The sequence below is a fragment of the Erpetoichthys calabaricus genome, chromosome 2 (genome assembly GCF_900747795.2).
Source record: "Erpetoichthys calabaricus chromosome 2, fErpCal1.3, whole genome shotgun sequence".
Taxonomy (NCBI): Eukaryota; Metazoa; Chordata; class Cladistia; order Polypteriformes; family Polypteridae; genus Erpetoichthys; species Erpetoichthys calabaricus.
The window spans coordinates 276,403,607-276,418,317 of NC_041395.2; the positions used below are offsets into that span (position 1 = coordinate 276,403,607).

At 36.0% G+C, this 14,711-nt stretch overlaps 1 protein-coding gene across 3 annotated transcripts in view; it reads right to left on the reverse strand.

Moving 5' to 3' along the window:
- The window catches only part of kat6b (K(lysine) acetyltransferase 6B), a 186,998-nt gene that overhangs the window by 71,645 nt on the left and 100,642 nt on the right, over window positions 1–14,711 (reverse strand). For all 3 annotated transcript variants that reach the window (XM_051922955.1, XM_051922954.1, XM_051922956.1), the window contains exons 4-6: window positions 10,852–10,967; window positions 521–602; window positions 140–272 (exon numbers count right to left, since the gene is read on the reverse strand). In XM_051922955.1, the coding sequence (XP_051778915.1) occupies window positions 140–272; window positions 521–602; window positions 10,852–10,967 (331 nt within the window). The remainder of the gene's footprint in view (window positions 1–139; window positions 273–520; window positions 603–10,851; window positions 10,968–14,711) is intronic.

Sequence of the window (14,711 nt, forward strand, 5' to 3'; positions counted from 1 at the left end):
ATAAGCCAACCACCAAGAAGAACTAGCTTTTTTTTAACCTAAAATCTAGAACAACGTAAAATTTAATAAGCGTATGCACTTATTAACTTAATATTTTATATATATATATATATATATATTATATATATAAAAAACTTACATGGTTAGTTGTTTCAATTTATTTTTGGGTCTTCCAACTGGTTTTGCATATCTTCTTTTTATCTGGGCAGCTCTTTTATGTAGCAGGGCTTTCCCCTTTTCTTTCGGTCTACAGACATGACAAATCCATGTTCCTGTTGACAATATCATATATAGTAAATTAGCAAATGGCTTCACAGTACTTTTGTTTTTACTATACTCTGTACTACAATCATCTTATCACATTTTTGCATATAAACTGCAGTACTCAGCAAAGGAAAACACATCCAAAGAGTTACTGGTACTGAACATACCAAAGAAAAAAACTCCACAAAAGCAGTCACATGACTTTTACATCATTAACAAAACAAAAGTAAAAAAACAAACAAATAAAAACTATCACCTTTAGGCATTTTTGAAAGTGGAGGATCACAACATTCCATATGGAATCCTCTATCACAAGAGTCACAGAATAGCATGTCCTCCTGTAAATGCAAAATACAATGTAAATACAACATATTAACACGATAAGAACTTATCACCTATTTCAGAAAAAAAACTTTCCTTTAAGAATACATTTTTAATAAAGGGATCATTGGTGGTATGAAATCAGAAGAAATAATGCTGAGCTGATTTAGTTTCTTTTTTCACATTTGTGTCTGTTTTAAACTACCTTCTCATATCTTACATAAACCTCTAAAATGAGCAATAAACCCAAGTGTTAGCGTCAACAAAATTAAACTGTAGAGTAGTGATCTCATTTAAAAGGATGTTTTTACACTAGCACTCCAAAATGGCCTAGAATTCATGTGGTCCTAATTGAAAAACATTACAGCAGATTTAAAATAAGAAGCTACACAATGGAAATTGACCACATAGTCCGAACATTTGTTCACAGCTAACTGCTAGGCTCACGTTACGATAATCAAACAATACCTCATGGCAGAGGAAAATATTATAAAGCACAACACTGTTCAATACTCAAGACAGTTTTTCACTACACATTTATATATGTTTTATTAATTTTGTTCTCTTGTGAAAACTGAACATTTTTATTCATTTATTACATTTTCAATATTAAAAAATGAAATTAAAATTTCAGCTTGTAAGGAGGCTCCTTCTGGAAACAGTGACAACTCATTTTTGGGTTAGATAGTTTCTGTTGTCTATTAAACTTACAGAGCATGTTTTGTTTTTTTTGATGATGGTAGTGGAGGGGCACAATCCTTATTGGCTGGGGTCAACATTTCAGATTCGAGAGTTGGCTGGCATTACATTCTCCACTTCAGCAAATTTATGCACAAGTTGAAGACTTTTACTAAAGAACACATCCAATGTTGCTCCTCTCTTTGTACATGGATACTCTAGTCACAGAGAATTTCTCAGCTTTGAATTTAATGACAGCCTATTATATATACAGCTCGTCTCATAATTGTAGTGCATTTTCGAGTTTCTGTCTGGTGGCAGTTTGCCTTCAGGTCCTCAAATGGATTGGAGCTGCAGGGTGTGTGGGTTTTGGAAAGGTCCATGACCAAGACTTCAGGAAGAACTGCCCATTTATTGCTCAGACACAATCATGACATCATTGAATGCCAATGTATAATCTGATTTTACACAAAGGCTTGCCCTTGCAACAGGCGGTTTGTATTTTTTTTTTTTATAACTCATGCAATGTGCACTCTACAGATGTGGCACACATTTTTATGTTTAAAAGGAGTCTTTTTTTAGAAGCCTTTTTGATTGTAGGCAATTTAATGCAATCAGAAGCTTGCTCTCTGTCAGACAAGGTTTATGTGAGCACCATTTCTCTATGTAGTTCAAAATCACCGCCCCCACTTTGAGCGTCACCTTCACAAGGAGTTGGGTTGGTTCAGAAATTTCACACTATGTGAGCTGTCTAATTGTTCCCATCCGGTTTTAAGCACAAGTCACTCATGGTTGTCTTCAGACATACAGTATATCAAACATCTAGTTCTGAGGGACTAATGATACAGGAATAAACTAAAATTGTTTGTTTTTTTTTTTTTTCCACCTTTGCAGCTAAAGCAAAAATGTAATACAGGTGCCCTTGAAATGTATTTTTTCATTGCGCCTGTTTAAGCCAGTGTGTGTCAGGCCAGCAGTCCTCTAAGACACTGAATATGTGTTGGCAGAGGTATCCATTCACTGCAGACATTGAACAGGCTCTTCACAACTTTAACCCTTTTAACGCAGACTCATTTGCACGTTTTTTGATTCCTCATACTTCTCTTAATATTTATGTTACTTATTTCAAAATAAAAGCTACCCACAACATCTTCAAAATATTTACATCTAGATAAGTAATTATGCACGTAAATTACATCAGATTAAGCTGCCAACGTTTAATGTTTTTATCAAAAAATACATTTTGAAATGTGCAATGGAATAAACTTCCAGACACTATAAAACTTGCAAAGAATGTGTCAGGAAAAAAAGATGGCTTTCAAACAAGTAATGCTAATACAAATAAATTTTTTTCCAACATTACCCTTTTCAATGAAAGAAAAAAAAAAAAAGTATGATAAGGCTTTATTTTATTCTATCCATTCTATTAATCTAGTCAGTCCACTAAAGGTGGTAGAGAGCCTTAAAAAGAAGGCAAGTTAGCAGTTAACACAGCAAAACATGAATATGTAGCTAACACAAAACCTATTGGATGATTAAAATGTTATATCTTTCTGTTACAAGTGGTTTAAGAACTTGTAAAATAACAAATAACCAAGTTAAAAAAATATCACAGTAATAAACTGGTAACTGGATGGAACCTTTTTAATAGTGATGCTTCAATCAATTGGCTTCAGATCATAATTGGCCAATTTTCACCCCGTTGGTAAATTAATTATCTCAAAAAAAACTCCCCACCCCCCCCGATTTTCAAAGCATACGGAAATTAAGCTGTATTGCTCTTTTATGCAAAGTTTTACAGTAACAGTGTCATTTTGCAGTCAAACTTCCTGTAATCTGAGCGCCAATGGTAAGACTTTTGGAGAGAATGAAGACAGGAATATTAGCTTTTACATTAAAGAAAGTGGAGTAATAAACTCTGAAAAGGGAATCTGAGGAGTTGTCCTGTGCATGAAGTGGAAAGGCAGAGTAAAAGACAAGACAGGTATGGCATTGGCAGCAATTAATGATTGAAAAGGTTTGAACTCAGTCATTTTTATTTGCTTGGGGATGGTGAGCGAGTGTGTGAACTATAGTTCCTCACATTTTAAATAGAAAGAGCACATAAAGACGACTTTGCCTCGCTCCCCAGTAAACAATGTCCTTTTTAGCTTATGAACCAATTTTACATGTAAACTTAATTAGCATTTTATCCTTGTACTTTGATAAAAATTAACATTAGAATCCTGGCTTGTAATTATGACATTTTTATTTTCTTTTATGGCAGATGTATTATGGATAGATATTTTTGTAAGTTTTATTAATACAAAAGTTTTAATAGGATTTTATTTTAGTATTTTTATGAATTTAAGAATTTAAATTTTGTTAATAAACAATGAACACATAACACTTGTGGTCTGCAGATTAATTATAAAAATGCCACCATAATATAAAGTTTCTAAATGGCTGGCTAAGCAAGAGCTCAGCTATTAAACACAAAAAATATATATATATAAAAAAAAAAAAAACCCTGATTGGAGTATCCAAACTTAACATATCTTTTTACAAATTAAACTACCATTAAAACTTAATTGTCTGTATTAAAAAGAACAAAGTGGGGGGTGGATGGCACAATTTCAGAAGGACATGACCATCCATTCATTTATAAAACTGACCTTTTTCAACAAAGTTTGGTTTTTTGAAGTGACTTATGATTTACAAAGAAAAACTATTTGTAACACCAACGCAAAAGTGTAGTAATGCATAGGGACACAACAGATCAAGCAAAAATGAAAAATGGATTTCATGTTTCATATCTCCATTACAGCTGAGCTCTCAAGTGTAAACAATCCATGCTCAATTGATTATGTTTATATTGAAAAGCCCCGTGTTACAAAATACAGTGGTGGGGTTTGGCAGATAATTGTCAGTGGACGACTGGCTGATAGCATTTTATCTCAATATCAACTGATAGGGTCTACATAAAGAGCACCTGATTTTAAACAGCTAACATATCAGGCACATAAAAGCTGAACAACCCAAAGCACGTATAGCACCAGTTCTTCTAAAATTTTCTTCAAAGAGTACCAATTTGTCAAGAGTTGCACACTGTGTAAAGAAATGGGAAATTCATATTCTAAGAGAACATTTTATTACAGCAACTTTGTACAGAAAATATTTTACTTCATGCCTTTGATATTTGCAGTGTATAGTAGGTGCATCTTCAAGATATAATTAGATGATATGGGAAGGGGTGTTGGTGGTGTTCATCTGTCCTTCACAGATATCATTTCAGAGGTGAGAAACACCTGTAAAACCATTCTCCTACTTCAAACACCAATTGGAGGTAAAGGCTTCATCTTTGGTTTAAACAAAAAGGGTGCACCATATGCTGTGCAGCGTACTTCAATGGCAACATAAAGTCTGCTTCAAACCACAATTGTACTTTTATTTTATTTCTCCTCTTAGGAGTTACACTGGTGCTGCAGTTTAATTGTAAACCAAGACAAATAGACCCTGCACACAAGAGGCAGCAAAACACCACTTCCTAACTTCATTTGTGCATAGCTTAAGGATCATTACACAGAAAGAATAAGAGTGAAAAAGCACACAGTTCTAAACAACAGGGTGGCTTTAACTCACACAATTAACACAGCTACAGTATCTATTAAAATGCTCGTATGTTAAATGTAAAATGCTGTGTGTAGTCGTGTAGGTAGTAAAGGGCTTACAACTACTACTAAGGAACGAAAAAGATTGTATTCTTAAGAAATAAAGGACAATGGCATTTTTGGGTGTATTGAAATAGGCTGTTCTAGGTGGATGGCAACGCAGTGGTCCTGTGATTAGTGCTGCTAATTGACAGACCAAACATCCTGGGTTCAGATACTGTGTTACATGTTGGGGTTTAGTTTGAAGGTTTTCCCCACATCAGCATTAGGTGTTTTGGTGATTCTGCATTAGTCCTGGCTGGAGTTGCAACTGAGTGCGCCCCGTGAATGGTCAGCATTGAGTGCAGGGGTGGTTCCTGCTTTGTATCTAGGACACTGAATTGGATTAAGTAGACTTTAAACAATAGGAGGGTATGAAAATGTAAATGATACTGGAGATACCCTTACTCCTGTTGGGGCTCAATTAACCATAAAATTCAAGTGTCCCAGCACTCAAAGGATGAGTAAGTAAAAAAAAGTGCCATCACTTGGCATCACTGTTACAACCTGATGGCAAATTTGAAACAGCAGCACCCAAAAACAATAGGCACTGTTTTATTCTTTATGTAATGAGCAGCCTAACGTACTTTTTAGGTGCATAGCATTTGAAAAGCAATATATTTCACATTTCAATGGGTTAAAAAATAAACTATTCAACTGCCCATATACAGAACAGCCAACAATAAACTAAGGCATAAATACAATTTCCCTTCAGACAGGCACAGAAGATAATTTCACAAACAGCAAATACAAATTTATGCTAACACACTGACTACTCTTTCTATATGGCAACATGAAAATGTAAGAGGTTGTTAACTGGCAAAGTTAAAGACAAAAACCGTGTCACTACTGGTAGCATGAGGCGATACCTCGACCCCTCAGAGGTTGCACAGGTAGTCCAACTTGTCAAGGATGGCGCATCAATATGTGCCATTGCCAGAAGATTTGCTGTGTCTCCCAGCACAGTCTCAAGGTCAGAGGAGATAGGCAGTTACTCTAGGAGAGCTGGACAGCTTGTAGAAGGGCCTTAACCAATCAGCAGGACTGGTATCTGCTCCTTTGGGCAAGGAAGAACAGAGTAAGCACTGCCAGAGCCCTACAAAATGACCTCTAGCAGGCTACTGGTGTGAATGTCTCTGACCAAACAATCAAACAAACTTCATAAGGGTGGCCTGAGGGCCTCTAGTGGGCCCTGTGCTCAGTGTCTGGTACTGTGGAGCTCGATTGGCATTTGCCATAGAACACCAGAATTGGTAGGTCTACCACTGGCACCCTATGCTTTTCATAGAGGAGAGCAGGTTCACCCTGAGCACATGTGACAGACGTGAAAGGATCTGGAGAAGCCGTGGAGAACGTTATGCCGCCTGTAACATTGATCAGCATGACCGGTTTGGTGGTGGGTCAGTGATGGTCTGGGGAGGCATATCCATGGAGGGACGCAAAGACGTCTACAGTATGGACAACGGCACCTTGACCGCCATTAGGTATCGGGATGAAATCCTTGGACCCACTGTCAGACCCTAAGCTGGTGCAGTGGGTCCAAGGTTCCTCCAGGTGCACAACAATGCACGGCCTCATGTGGCAAGAGTATGGAGGTAGTTCCTGGAGGATGAAGGAATTGATACCATTGACTGGCTCCCACGCTCACCTGACCTAAATCCATTTTTTTTTTAGCAGTTTATTTTACCACTCACACTGTGCATTGTGTATGTACTGAATTGTTGAAAATTTTAAAAAGTAATAAATCAGTAAGGTAAACATTATTTCAAACGAACAAGTGTGGTTGCAAAGTCTATTTTACTTTCACTGGAAGTATATGGGCTGCTCTAATTATCTTCCTTGTTAACAATGCTATTTTGATTTTCACTATTCTCAGTACTACTGTATATTAAAAAGTAAGTGTTACACTAATATCACTCCCAACCAGAAATTGTATCAAAGCATTCTCAGACCTCCTTAATCCTTTTACCATTCATTAGATGTCATAATAAGGAGCCTTTGCAAAATTCAGAATATAGTTTATCCACATCACACTAGCTTTCAGAAATACATTTGCTACAAGGAGTAGGAAAGTTATTTGGCATAAATGAAGATTGTTTTTTTAATACACCTAATTAAAATTGTCATCATTTGTAAAGCATAAGAAATACCACTATACAAAATAAACACATTAAACTAGAGCAGCTGATAAATCACCATTAGCCTGCAATCAAGTGACAAGAACTGAACAGACATTATAGGTGAACATCCATCTTCCTAACCCACTTATCCAGGGCAGGGTCGTGGGGCAGCTGGAACCCATCCCAGCAAGCACTGAACACAAGGCAAGACAAATTCTCTGATAGGATGCTAGTCAATCACAGGGCAACCAACACACACACAGGCCAGTTTAGGAAGGCTCATCCACCTAACTTACAGGTTATAAAGAGGTGGGAAGAAACCGGAGTCCAAGGGGAATATATGCAAATTCCAACCACACAACACCAGGGACATGATCCCCACAATCCTTCACTGTAAGGTAAGGCTCTGCCCAATAAGAAGAATTGCTGTCCTCAATCTTCCATCCATTAATTGATTCATATATTTTTTCTCAGCCACAGGCAAATAATAATAATAATAATAGTGTCATATGAAAAAGTTTGGGAACCCCTCTCAGCCCACATAATAATTTACTCTACTTTCAACAAAAAAGATAACAGTGGTGTCTTTCATTTCCTAGGAACATCTGAGTACTGGGGTGTTTTCCAAACAAAGATTTTTAGTGAAGCAGTATAGTTGTATGAAATTAAATCAAATGTGGAAAAACTGGCTGTGCAAAAATTTGGGTCCCCTTGTAGTTTTGCTGATTTGAATGCCTGTCACTGCTCAATATTGGTTACTTGCAACACCAAATTGCTTGGATTAGCTCGTTAAGCCTTGAACTTCATAGACAGGTGTGTCCAATCATGAGAAAAGGTATTTAAGGTGGTCAATTGCAAGTTGTGCTTCCCTTTGACTCTCCTCTGAAGAGTGACAGTATGGGATCCTCAAAGCAACTCTCAAAAGATCTGGAAACAAAGATTGTTCAGTCTCATGGTTTAGGGGAAGGCTACAGAAAGCTATCTCAGAGGTTTAAACTGTCAGTTTCAACTGTAAGGAATGTAATCAGGAAATGGAAGGCCACAGGCACAGTTGCTGTTTAACCCAGCAGGTCTGGCAGGCCAAGAAAAATACAGGAGCGGCACATGCACAGGATTGTGAGAATGGTTACAGACAACCCACAGATCACCTCCAAAGACCTGCAAGAACATCTTACTGCAGATGGTGTATATGTACATCGTTCTACAATTCAGCGCAATTTGCACAAAGAACATCTGTATGGCAGGGTGATGAGAAAGAAGCCCTTTCTGCACTCGCACCACAAAGAGTCGCTTGTTGTATACAAATGCTCATTTAGACAAGCCTGATTCATTTTGGAACAAAGTGCTTTGGAGTGATGAGACAAAAATGGAGTTATTTGGTCATAACAAAAAGCGCTTTACATGGCAGAAGAACACCGCATTCCAAGAAAAACACCTGTTACCTAGTGTCAAATTTGGTGGTGGTTCCATCATGCTGTGGGGCTGTGTGGCTAATTCAGGGACGGGGCCCTTGTTAAAGTCGAGGGTTGGATGAATTTAACCCAATATCAACAAATTCTTCAGGATAATGTTCAAGCATCAGTCACAAATTTGAAGTTACACAGGGGTTGGATATTCCAACAAGACAATGACCCAAAACACAGTTCAAAATCTACAAAAGGCATTCATGCAGTGGGAGAAGTACAATGTTCTGGAATGGCCATCACAGTCCCCTGACTTAAAATATCATCAAAAATCTATGGGATGATTTGAAGCAGGCTGTCCATGCTCGGCAGCGATCACATTTAACTGAACGGGAGAGATTTTGTATGAAAGAATGGTCAAAAATACCTCCATTCAGAGTCCAGACACTCATCAAAGGCTATAGGAGGCGTCTAGAGGCTATTTACAAAAGGAGGCTCAACTAAGTATTGATGTAATCACTCTGTTGGGGTGCCTAAATTTATGCACCTGTCTAATTTTGTTATGATGCATATTATCTGTTAATCCAATACTATTGTTTCCATAAGGCACGTCATATATTAAAAGGAAGTTGCTACTTTGAAAGCTCAGCCAATGAGAAACAAAAATCCAAAGAATTAAGAGGGGTTCCCAAACTTTTTCATATGACTGTATAGTTAAAATCAAATCTTTGCTACTTGAAAATGGACATATTTATTAAGTTTTAAGACTTTTCTTCATAAAGACCACAGTAACCATTAACCCCATTAAAAAAAAAAAAAAAACACAGAGAAGGTTATTTGTTAAAATGTATAAAGTATGACTCACTTTAGAATGCAGCTTCATTTGGCAAAGTAATATATACCATGACTGTGAAGGAATAACTTTGACTTGAAAACACCAAGCTTAACCTTTAATATCAAAACATTTTAATAATCTCTGCAATGAACAACTTGAATCATGACATTACCATCTTGTGAAAATTAAATCTGCACAAGCTAGACTCAGTGTCATCAGTTCAAAAGGTTTATTAAATTCAACAGATACAGTACTTTGACATGTTGTTGATCATAACCTGCTGAATCTCTGCTGAGTCTCTCCATGCTTATTATAGATATAACATGAGGTAACTAATTTTCTATATTTCATGAGTTAACTCTTCACTAAGCACAGAAATTATGACTCTCATACACATTGACTTCAGTTTTGTCCCCTGTTGCCTGCACTATAAAACAATCTAAAATTTGACTCCTAATAACAGCCAAAAACTTAACATGTTTATACCAACCTCAAAATGACAAAGCCAAGTGCACAGAGAGATGCATTTCAAGTAGAAACTCTAAAATAAATGCACTGTTTCCACAATGACTATGCCCAAGTTTAAAGCACGTCACAAGATTACAAATGCAGCATAACGTTCGCACACTACTACTAACTTAAAAGAATATGCACAAAGTAATACACAAGAACAGGAACATTTGTGGTCTAAAGTATACAAGTGAGAAAATATGAAACAAAGTGGGAAAAAAATAAGCCCTAGCTACTGTATATATATGTGAATGTAGGCAATGAAGAGTACTCCTATGCAGCATTTTTTGGTTAGGTTTCAATCACAGTCTTGTGGAGTACAACACTGCTGGAGCTGGGTGTGGTGGTTTGGTGTTGGTTGGAGGACATAAAGAAAAAAAAATTTTTTTTTGTAAATTGAAGTAATAACACTCTCAACACATAACTGTACCTCCCTCTGTCTAAGGATTGTGATTCTTTTTATAATGGGGTCCCTACAGACAGCATGTCAACCAACATTCATTTCTTATTTCTAAACCTTTCATTTCCCAGTAGAAAGACAGCTCATCAAATTGCAGTATCAGCCTGCCGAACGGTCCCAAGCCAGCAACATTTACTGCATATTTTAGTCTTTTAGGTATTTCCAAATAAAAATACTATTATGATTATACGGTTTTCTGGAGTATTTATGCATACACACCTACTGTGAATAACTGATATGCACCAAATTGCATAAAAGCACATCAGCCAAAGCTCCCTAGTAAAACAGTTCATTTAAAAATTGAAAGGTTTTCTTATTTGGTTAGAAGTATAATTTTTGGATTTTGATAATACGTTGCAATCAAATTAACAGTTACATTTTATTAAATTATGAAAACTTATTTTCTTCTAATAGTCTTGATTTCATACTTAAGTATAGCACAGTAATAAATACACACAAATACAATTCAAGGTGACCTCTGATGGGGAAAAAAGGAAAATGAAAAACAAAAAACTTACAAGAGCCTAAAGTAACAAATTGTTTAGACAAAGTATCATTGCAGATGACTTACCGCATTTTTGCCCTGAATTCGACAAGCACTGCAAGTTTTGCATTCAATGCATTGCCATCTTAAAGCCTTTACATTGATCGTTAGCTCAGCAGAAAATTTTAAACACGATGGATGACCTTTAGAAAAAGGAAAGAAAAAAAAAATCCAAAATTAATCACCTTGTGGTGAAATAAGCATTTGGATTTATGTTATAAATTATACACTGGAGTATCCAAGCACCATACTCAGAATCTAAATCTACTTTGCTGCAAATATTCTCTTTACCAGCAACTTAGCATCATTTCAGCATAAACACCCTTATTCTATGTAGCAGTTTGCTTATATTTAACATTTTTTTTTTTTTTTTTTTTTTTTTTAATTCCTCTTAGGGTCTTCCAGTTTGGTTTAGCAGTTGTAAAGCTTGACAGAATCAGGAGTAAACTGCAAGCATTTGGGCTCAATTTGATGCCACCCTACCAAATTAAACTTTGAGTTTAGAATACTATCTCAATTTACAAAATCAAATCTTAACACACTGCATCAGTATTACTGTGTGTTCAGGTAAGTGAAAGACTACTGTTACACATATTTAAGGAACCAATTAAGATAATTGGAGTTTAAATGAGGCAGAAAAAGCAATGGCATTCATTTGAAAGAAAGTGAATCTATGAACATAATGTTAAACTATTCCAACAAACTGCTTCTCTTTTAAGATAGTAACTAACATTTTGAGCAGCTAAAGATTTAATGTTATAACATATAAATTGTTTGAAAAAGCATTAATAACAAAGCTTCATAATTACACAGTACATATTTAATGTATTTTTTTTAAGCTACAAGTTGCTGATGGAGTGGAGATGCAAGGATGGGTGCACCGATTAGAATAAATGATTTACATGACAAGAGAATCCCTTCTTCCTCAAGGTACTCTTTTAGGCATTGCATATTGTTAAAACTGTAGAAGCCAATTCCTGTGACAACTTCTGCAGTGTCAAACACAGCACTTCTTGATATGATAAACACGGTAACTGAGAAAGATCAATAGTACAAAAAGAGTACCTGTTAACCTCTCCTCACACAGTGATAGGAAGCTTGTCTCACATCACGGTGAGTGTTAGAGTGCAAGCATTGGAAAGGAGGGTGCCTTTAGGTTATTTTTTTATTACAGGTTTCAAAAGTAATACATTACAAATCAGTAAGAAATGTAGTAGTACGTTTTATTAGAATCTGATTAAATGACTCCTTTCCTATCTTGTCCTTTTTTTCTTGCACTACTGCATATAGTGAAAGAGAGAAAGACTGAGGTCATTCTTGGGAAAAATTTTGAATTCTCTTCCTTTTTATTTACCTTCACTAGTTTACATAAAGTTGAATTCATGTCAGTTAAGTTTCTGTTTCAGTTAAGCTGCCTTTTCTTGTCAATGAACACATTGGCCATTTTCACAGTCCTTGGGTTTGCAGATACACTGCAACTCAGAACAGCATGAAAATGTGCACTACCTATGCAAAATAAAGCAAATTTATTTCAATCTCCAAAACAAAACATAACTGGAAACTACCTAGTTGGCATAAAAGTAGTAACACCCACACTATGTGAATGCATTAAAAGGTGGCATATTTACAAACACATGAAATCTTTACCACTTATTTTTAGGAATAGGAAAATAAAGTATGGCAAGGGATGAAGTTGTCTGTCCTATTTGGGGACTGTCTAATCCCTGCTCAAACCCAGTAAAGGATACTTTCATTTAGAATGCTTATTATTCAAGATGACACACTCCATAAGGATATCTTTTTTCTTTGGTTTTTGTTTCACCTCAACTGGGTAACGCATAATTTTCATACTTTTACCTGAGCTCTTCTATCTATACTAATTTTTGTCTAAAACATCTAAATGATGAGTGTATAAAGTCTCACTGGCAAACAATATAACCATTTCCGAAGTTTAGTTTTACTTACTTTTAAATACTATTCACCCCAATTCATTTTGCTGCAACATTTAAAATGCTTTTACACACTTTTTAACTCGATACAAAAATGTTTTACATTGGAAAAAAGTGATTCATCTTTATTGGAAAATCTCAGGTGTGTACGTGTTAGTTTTTCAGGTTTTTACTTTTGTAATGTACTTTTTTCCCCCCACTTTGGCTTATACATGAAATGGAAAGTTTATTTACTTGTCAGACTATGTTGGAAAATTAAAACGGGGGAAACATGTATAAAAAGTGTGGTAATTTCTACATGGTGTGACTGAAATGTATGCAAATAACCTAAAATTAAAGTGTGCAATGTGAACATTAATCACATATGAATTGTTTGATTTGTAATTTTAAACTGTGGAGTTGAGGGGTAAAATCACGGAAAAATGTGTCTTTGTCCCAAACATTCTGGAAGGTACTGTATGAAAATCTTTTTCGTTCATTACTTAATTTACCAGGGTGGCACAGAAAATAGCAATGCTACTTCAAGATCTACCTGCCAGGCTTTAAATCTCACTCATGGATTTTGTTGGCCTAGTTTGAATGCCTCTCAATTGTTTTCTTCTCATATTCCCCAAGATTTGCAGTTTTGGTTGACTGGTTTTATATGTGAGAGAAGTTGCAAGCATGGGCAAGTGAACCATGTGAAGGTCTGCTGCCCTCTTTCTGCTCAATGCTACTAGGATAGGCTTTGGCCTCTTCTGACACTGAAATGGAATTGAGAAGGATTTGAAAAGGTTACGTTGTTACCTAATCTTGCAAACTGTACACATACTACTTATGCTTAAGACTGGATAGTTGACAAGTTGCACATAATTTAGAGATGCCCTGGTTGATCAAATGCCAATCAAAATCAGTTGATTTTCACTACAAAAGACTCAAATTGTGATTGGTAAGTTGGTTCATCCCAAAAAGCACTTTTTTTAGCCTCTGCTTTTCTAAGCTTTATGGTAGTTTGTCTTTGTGCAAGGTATTACAGTAGTTGAGTTAGCCAGCACAAGTCTGTTTTTTGCTGCAAACATCCTGTAAAGAGAGCACTAAGGCAGACTTTACGAAAGAGAAAGGATTGGGATAATAGCATTTAAAAAGGAATCAAAGGAGTCAGACAAACAGCAAGGAAGGCTACTCTAATGAATTCAGACCTACAGTATCTCATAAAAGTGAGTACACCCCTCACATTTGTGTAAATATTTTACATCTTTTCATGGGACAACACTGAAGATATGACACTTTATACAATGTAGTCAGTGTACAGCTTGTATAACAGTGTAAATTTGCTGTCCCCTCAAAATAACTCACACAGTCATTAATGTCTAAACCACTGGCAACAAAAGTGAGTACACCCCTAAATTAAAAATGTCCAAATTGTGCCACAATTGTCAATATTTTGTGTGACCACCATTATGTTCCAGCAATGCCTTAACTCTCTTGGTCAAGGAGTTCACTAGAGCTTCACAGGTTGCCGCTGGAATCCCTCTTCCACTCCTCCATGATGACATTAAGGAGCTGGTGCATGTTAAGAGACCTTGAGCTCCTCCACCTGTACTGATACCATATTTCTTTTGTCGTTTAATTAAAATGAACAAATCTTGTTAGAGAATGAGTGATGTTTTGTTAAATACAGTACCTGCCATTTTCAATTAGACAAAGAAACAAGATTTTGAAATTGCTACTTAGTAAACAATAGTCTTGTTAGCTTAACAGCAAAATGTGTCCATTTCGCTTGTTAAACATGTTAGTCTTCTTGATAAATATCTTGTGCATATCCAACAGATTTTTAGGTGCATTTGCCTATAATACACAAAGCACCTATTGTGATAGCCCATGCCCATCTGTCATTCTATCTGTGAACCTGTCTGCACAAAATAATTCAGCCCCCAGCGGATCAATTTTGTTGAAATG